Source organism: Erythranthe guttata, chromosome 11 (genome assembly GCF_056151865.1).
Source record: "Erythranthe guttata isolate IM_541 chromosome 11, IM_541, whole genome shotgun sequence".
In the NCBI taxonomy this organism is placed as follows: domain Eukaryota; kingdom Viridiplantae; phylum Streptophyta; class Magnoliopsida; order Lamiales; family Phrymaceae; genus Erythranthe; species Erythranthe guttata.
In genome coordinates, this window is record NC_142543.1 from 4,384,526 (window position 1) to 4,392,760 (window position 8,235).

General features: G+C 35.1%; 1 protein-coding gene across 1 annotated transcript; it reads left to right on the forward strand.

Moving 5' to 3' along the window:
- The first annotated feature begins 4,474 nt into the window (after positions 1-4,474).
- LOC105956762 (uncharacterized) lies at positions 4,475-6,200 on the forward strand. Its single transcript, XM_088825281.1, has 3 exons — positions 4,475-4,726; positions 4,852-4,941; positions 5,088-6,200. Exons 1-3 carry the CDS (start codon positions 4,676-4,678, stop codon positions 6,141-6,143), a joined length of 1,197 nt encoding a protein of 398 aa, XP_088681407.1. The 5' UTR covers positions 4,475-4,675; the 3' UTR covers positions 6,144-6,200.
- The last annotated feature ends 2,035 nt before the right edge of the window (positions 6,201-8,235 follow it).

Below are 8,235 nucleotides of genomic sequence, written 5' to 3' on the forward strand. Positions count from 1 at the left end.
ACATATTCAACTCTACAATTACAAATAACAGGATTAGGGCTTTAATTTTTTGGATGGGATAAATAATTTTAATAAAAATTGACGACTACAATAATAATCAATCGGCGTAAATGAAAACGAAAGAAGAAAGAAAATGACCTTCAAAAGGGTACTCCCATTCTTCATCCGAGAACTCATGGTGGTGTAAAAGCTTGAGAGGGAAAACAACTCTCTGTGCTGACAACGGGAGTGAACGGTGAATAGATTGAAAGGGGCTAGGGTTGAGGAAAATATACAAGGAAGAGAACCGTCTGCCAATAAATAAAAATATTTAAAATTAAATTGAGATCCAACTTGTGTCCCAATTAGTTTTTAATTGGGACACAATTTCTTAACTGTCCTAATATAATAAATTTGAGGCATTTAAAATTAAGTGTCTCTATTGAAGTGTCCTAATATATATCTTTTGTTGTAGTGTGTAAACCAGAGGAATCGAATCTCAACATCAAACACAATTCTTCAAACAACAAACGAAATTAAACCAACTGCAAACGGAAATTGCTAACAACAAACGATGGGAGGTTCTACGGAAAACACAATGCGAATTTGGTTAGGATTTTGGATTTCTGATTTTTTTGGGGAGGGGATGTTTGTCGTCCTCTTTAATTCTTTTACAAAGAAATCCTCTCATAATCTAAACAGATCCTTGTTTTTTTTCATCTCTATAATATTTCTTCATTAAAAAAAATAAAACGAAAAAGAAAAAAAAGAGAGAAGCACGAGAGAGAGAGAGAGAGATGCGTGAGAATTGAGATGCAGAAGGAGAGAGATGGGGAAGGAATTATATAGGGGAAAGTAACGTGAGATTGGAGAGAGATGATATATAAGATTTGTTTTCTTATTAATTAAGGGTGTTATGGTCTATATACTAATTATTTTAATTTATTTATATTAATTTATTGGGTCAAAGGACCTATGCCTATATTCATCTAACAACTAGGATCTCTAGCCATATAAGTCCAAAATAAGGGGTGTCTAGCAAATTTCCCCAAAAATAAATAAGGCAAGAACAATAGTATGTATATAATATATTCAAGTTGGTTTAGTGTATAAAATAATACTAATGAAAAAAAGATGCAATATTTCTTAGTTTTTAGGCAAAATATGGGATTTCCCGATCCCAATCCCGATTCCCGAAATATTTAGGGATACCGATATAACCGGGATTTAATAGTATGGGACGGGATTAGGATTTAAAATTTCTATCCCGAATCCCGAAATCCCGATCCCGAAAATCCCGAATTCCCGAAATCCCGTCCCGAACTCACCCCTAGTTTTACCCTATTTAAACTCCACATTTTAAACAAGATGATCATAACATCTGTCTCTTGGTTTGTAAATATCAGATTGTGGTGTATCAGAAACAACATTTTTATACAAAACGAGTACAAACTAGAGAACATTCTACGAAATCTAGAAGATTATGTTGAATTTAACTCTGTAAGGGTGGACATGTAAGAAGATTCGTACTTGAAAGGTGGTTGTAGTAATTACCAAAACAAGAGGAGTTTTTTTCGTAATTTGACCTTACCTGAGTGGATGGACAACAGTTAACATACGGATAAACATCATAAACAACGTAATCACATTCTTCTTATCGAACGAGAACCCGTAATAAGGCTCATAGATGTTTTTGTTAGTTCTTAAAATTCATAATCTAGGTAATTATTATATAGAATAGGTAATAACTTGAAAACAAATTAGTAAACACCTCGACCACATAACAATATTTTTTGTGTGAAGATTATCGATAAAATACATACACTTTCTTTTAGTACATATGTAAGAATAAATAGTAATTTCGAGGTATTTTCGTACAATGTTTATTCATCAGCTTTACGGGGAGTTAGATGCTACACCTTGTTATTTATATCGGGTGGATTAATTCGTAGATTTGATTAAATAACTATCCACTAAGTATACATACAAATAAGTATGTGTAATTATATGTAGATCTATGGTTAACCCGGTGTAAATAATCAGGTGTAGCATCTAATTCCCCCATCTACGTATTGGGTGAATTTCAATCTCATTGTCACATGTGATATGGGATATATATATATATATATATATATATATATATATATATGATGACGTAAAAAATAAATCACCTAGTGTGTTGAAGCTGGGAGAGCAAAGTAGGTCACGTGCTCACGAGCTAGATAGTCCTGAGAACTTTAATTTGCTCTAGGATCCTGCGAACAGAAAACACGTAATCTAAGCCGGGGGTTGATCCGGCGGAAACCCCTCCGACGCTCAAGTCAGACGTGAAGATAATTGGTAATTGTAGAGAGAATTCCTCAAGAAGAATTGATTGAATAATAATAACGTACCTTCATTCAATGAATTTAAGTTCTATTTATACTTTATTGATTGGGTCGAGACAATTTATCGGGCCCAACCTTATTTGGGTTTGATTGGGCCTCTGTAGAAATAACTATTAAGTTGGGCCTGTGGTCCAGTAAATGTGGGCTATTGGGCTGGGCCAATAGGCATATCATTAAGTCCCCCACTCTCGAATCGATGTGGGATCGAATTGGAGAGAGGTGCCGGATCGTGTCGAGAGTAGAATTGGATTTCAATTACTTGCTTGTGTCGTTGAGGTGAGGATAATAATAAAATTTTATTATTATTTTGTTGTCCCATCGGTGAGCGGATTCATATTTAAAGTGCTTTAAATATAAATTTGTGCGTAGGAGTAGGTAATTCCTTGTGAAAGCAGGAGAGAGGAGTATCAAGAACCACGTCGAATAAATATGGGTGAGTAATACTATTTTTTATTTTATATATCTCCGTAACATATTTTGCTCCATATACTCCGTTGTAGAAAATAATATATTCTCTGGGGTGAGAAGATCCTCAGATAGAAGAATTTATATGTCCCAAACGGTGAAGGTGAAACAGTTGAAAATTATCCTGCGAAAGTCGATTGTAGAAACCGAGATGACCTTTGGAACCGTAGGGAAGGTAATTGGTAATTGTAGAGAGAATTCCTCAAGAAGAATTGATTGAATAATAATAACGTACCTTCATTCAATGAATTTAAGTTCTATTTATACTTTATTGATTGGGTCGAGACAATTTATCGGGCCCAACCTTATTTGGGTTTGATTGGGCCTCTGTAGAAATAACTATTAAGTTGGGCCTGTGGTCCAGTAAATGTGGGCTATTGGGACAGACGGCGCCAAAATGATGACGTAAAAAATAAATCACCTAGTGTGTTGAAGCTGGGAGAGCAAAGTAGGTCACGTGCTCACGAGCTAGATAGTCCTGAGAACTTTAATTTGCTCTAGGATCCTGCGAACAGAAAACACGTAATCTAAGCCGGGGGTTGATCCGGCGGAAACCCCTCCGACGCTCAAGTCAGACGTGAAGATAATTGGTAATTGTAGAGAGAATTCCTCAAGAAGAATTGATTGAATAATAATAACGTACCTTCATTCAATGAATTTAAGTTCTATTTATACTTTATTGATTGGGTCGAGACAATTTATCGGGCCCAACCTTATTTGGGTTTGATTGGGCCTCTGTAGAAATAACTATTGAGTTGGGCCTGTGGTCCAGTAAATGTGGGCTATTGGGCTGGGCCAATAGGCATATCAATATATATATGCAAATTAGAAATAAAAAATTTATGCAATTTAGTTGAAGTTCTTTTCAAAATGAAGAGAGAATATAATTATCACCGCAATATGGCTGGAGAATGTCACCATATGACTAATTAATACCAAATACAAAAAATAATTATTTGATTTGGACCAATTGGCTGTTTGCAAATGAAAGATGCTTCCAATCAGTACAAAGGCGTGCTAGAAAATATTAAAATTTCATTTCATGTTTAAACAACTAATTAAGGCTCCAATCATCAATATTATTATTTTTAAAACTAATTTTATATATGTAGTGATGCCTAATTTTCTTATGCTACTCCAAATTTAGGTTGACAAATACTCCAACTCTCTAGCACGAATATTGTCAACATTATGTAGGTCCTAATTATAAATAAAAAAAAAAAAATCAAATACGCTTACCCTCGAACCCCGTAAATATAAGGTATCGAATATTAAGTTAAATATTAACAATTGAAGGATAATAATTTTAGCAATCGATATAATATAAGGTATCGAATACAATTAACGCCGGTAACTTTGCGCCAAAAACCTTAGCTTAATGGCCAAGCACAAATAATGAACCACAATTGTATTTTAGGAACTATAAAGTATGTCAAATACTTCAGCTAAAGGTGTTAAGTTTACCTACAAAATGGGTGAGGGGTTTTTTCGTAAGATAATATCTAGTAAAGGATATGATTGTAATTACCCTAATAGGAGAGGTTTATTCGTAATTTACCGTGTGGGTCATTTTGATGTCGTCAATGTCGACGTTTCGCTACTTGTCGCATGGTTTCTTTAATATGAACTAGCTAGTAACCAAGTCTAGCAACCAACCAACATGTAAATATACAAGTAATGCTTATGTCAATGATTTTTCTTTTTTAATTATAATTATTGCCTCCATCAATTAATTGTTAATTAATCTCCATACATCTCTCTTTAATTAATTAGTTATCTTCATTAATCAATTTCATTTCTTCCTGTTTTCTGCACTCTCTTCTAGCTTTCTTTCAGTTTGAGTCATGGTACAAAATACCAATCAAGAAGAGGCATTTCCTAATGGAGAATCCAAGGTAAATAATCATATATATTTCTCGTCTCCCAAATTAAATTTAATTAAAAATAAATAAAAATTAAAACCCTTTATTTGAAACTGAAAATATATCTAATTTTATGGTGTTATTATTATTATTACTAGCATGCCACTATAGAATGTGAAGTAGAAGAATCTTTGTTATCACCAAATTCACCAAACCAAAACAGCAGGCCAACCAGCATGATCATCAAGGCAAGTCTCAAATCCTCCTATTTATGAAAATATCTAAAATTACTTTATATTATTTAAAAAAAAAAATTAGTTCGTGTTATCGAATTTTGAATGTCGATTTTTGTTGTTGTTGTTGTTGTTGTTGTTGTAAAAAACGATCGAAACAGAAAGCACACACAGTGATTCCAGCACACCTAGTGGCCGAAGCCATATCAACCCTCCACGGGCTCGACCTCAGATGGTCGGGCCCTATCACACCTACCGAAAGAAAATACGTCCAACAATACGTCTTTGCAAAGTACCCCGAGTACTCCAACGGCCTCGTTGTCGACCACGAACAAAATCCCGATTTGTTTCGCAGCCTTTGCATCAATGAAAAAGACGAATCATCATCATCATCATCATCATCATCATCATCATCATCATCATCATCATCATCATCATCATCATCATCATCATCATCATCATCATCATCATCATCATCATCATCCGAACTATCGACGTCGAAGAGCTCCCCAAAGAACAATAACGCGTCATTTTCCTTCTCGCCCTCCTCGGTGGCTAATACTTCCGACATGAGCAAAATCCAATTAGAGCCCTCCAAATTGCTCGATGTTCTCGCAAAGAAGGCCTCCTTCGAGGGCAATTTCGTCTCGATCCCGGAAATCCAGGCACGGAATCGAGCCTTGGAGAATTGCGGGTTGGCCGAAGAGGACTACACGGTCGTGTTCGCACCTAGTGTGAGAGAAGCAATGATGATGGTCGGAGAAGCGTACCCCTTCTTCCGAGGGAATTATTACATGTCGGTTCTTAGCGAGAACGACGATGTAATACGAGAGTTTGTTTCGTACAAGGATTCGAAGGTCGTTGCGGCACCGGAGGCGTGGTTGGATTTGAGGATAAGAGGATCACAACTTAGCCAGTATTTTAGGAGGAAGTGCAAGCACAACCCTAAGGGACTTTTCGCGTATCCGGCTTGTACTAGTGGGGACCGCTCTTCGATGCATTGGATATCGGAGGCTCACAGGAATTGTTGGCACGTGCTTCTTGATGCGAGCGGATTATTGGATGTGGGGAAGGGCGGCGATCGGGTGGCGTTGGCGCTTCACCGGCCGGATTTCGTGATTTGTACGGTGGAGATAGGCCGTGCTCAGCCCTCGATAATTACGTGTCTTTTGGTGAGGAACAAGTCATTTGACATTGCTGCATCAACTTATGCATAGGTGTTTGATGGTTCTTTTTTTCTTTTTATGAAAAAATTGTGATATTTGATTCTTACGATTTTTTCGAATTAAGTTGTATTAGGTTTTATGATAAAATTGAATTAAAAAATATTAGACTTTAATTATAAATAGTTAAATCGATTAGTATATATGTTATTGTCAATAGTTGAGCTTAATCAATTCATATCTCTGAGTAATGTTTACGAATTGAAAGGACTTGAGCTTAATCGATTCAAAGCTTGCGAATTTTCTAAATTTTATGATTTACTACTTGATTCTTATGATTTTTACGAATTAAATTTTATTATTTTTATGATAAAATCCAATTAAAAAGATATTAGAATTTAATTATAAATAGTTAACTCAATTAATACATTCTTGTCAGTATTTTTAAAATCTTACGATCCAAATAGTTTAATCGATTCAAATCTTACGATTAATATGACAATTAATAGTTTATTTTACATTATGCATATAAGTATTATAATCATTTTACGTTGTTGTTTTTTACACTTATTGTTAGATAGTTTAAAATAAATTGATTTTGCCCAATAGTAAGTACTCTTGTATTCCAAGTTCCATATGTCTCATGCTCGATCCTCACCCGATGCATTTTTGGGCGCATTTTCGCAGAATAAATAAACCGGTTCCGGGTCAGTTCTGGTTACTTGGGTTAAACGAGCGGGTATACCCATCGGTTATGGGCTTCATATATCATAAATTGAAACCAGCCTGTAAATTCCATACGGGTACATGCTTCCGTTCTTTGGGTCGATTCCAAACAGTCAACAGGCCAGTTTCGAATCGAACGGGCCCACAGTCGTGTCTATGAGAATCAATCTAGTATTAAACGTTAATTTTCATTAAATACTTCTAACTTAGTAGTAATAACCATATAATAAGTTGTGGAATTAAAGCACCCATGCTTAAGTTAGTGAAAGACGAGCTCGAAAATGAAGAACTAATTATGCATAGTTTGGTCCCAGTCGAGATCATGAATTGGAGTGAGCTAACAAAGCAGGTCATGAGGCAAACTGAGCTCAAAGACTTGAGCCCGTCTAATCATTCAGCTGAGAAGACGTGTTACTATTCATTTTCGTATTTTATTTTTGAACACTTTATTTATTTCTATTTACAGTAAAAGTTGGACTGAATTTAGTTTATTTGGTTATTTCTTGATTATAGATAAGTTATGAGTTATTAACATTGTTAGATTAGGTCTCCTTGAGACTTTATCAATAGATTGTTTTTTGGTCATTATTATTTGGAAGTGTTTTAGCATTAATTTTGAGAGATTAAAATTCTTCTTTGTTGTTCTACAACAGCTCTTCACGATATTTGCAAGTGGATTCTTGTAATTGTTCTTAGCTACATAGTATTGATTTCTGATTCCTTATAATCACGGGGTCAATACTCTCAACTTGATAATACTTGTTTATAGTTTCGACCCTCTATAGCTACGGAGTCAATATTCCTTGCTTACGTCAATCGAATCCATTGTTTTTTGACGTTCTGTTCTTGCTTCCGCGTAAAATTATTGAGTCTCATAACAAGTTTTACAGTGCTCGTATCAACATCTCTCCGCAACTCTCTTACGTCACGCCGACATAATCATCCGCTTCCGCCATTGGGCCATCGAAGCAAATGGTCACATACATGACTTCCCCTCGTCTGCCATCTGTGGAATAACACATTAAACAATGTAAAAAAAATCAAATTTTGAACCATTTCGTATAGATTTCCACGAAAATAAACCTTCTGTTTCGTGGAAATCTACACGAAACGCATAAAAAAAATACATTGCCCTATTGTGTGCTAGAGTCCGTTCTTCGTAGCACGAAACAAACCCCTATTATTTCCCAATTCAATTGATTCAACAATACGCCTAATCTAATCAAATCCAATTTGTTAACTAAACAATATTACGATGTTAAATTTACGTAAACAAATAATGATTTACCTCAAATCATTGTCGTAATTGCTCATTGATTACCGAGAGTTCAAAAAGAGTTTGAAAGGATTTTTGTTTTTTTGAGAGTTTGTAAGATTCATGATTTTTGATTTAAAAGTTACAAACGAAATAGAGTCGCAC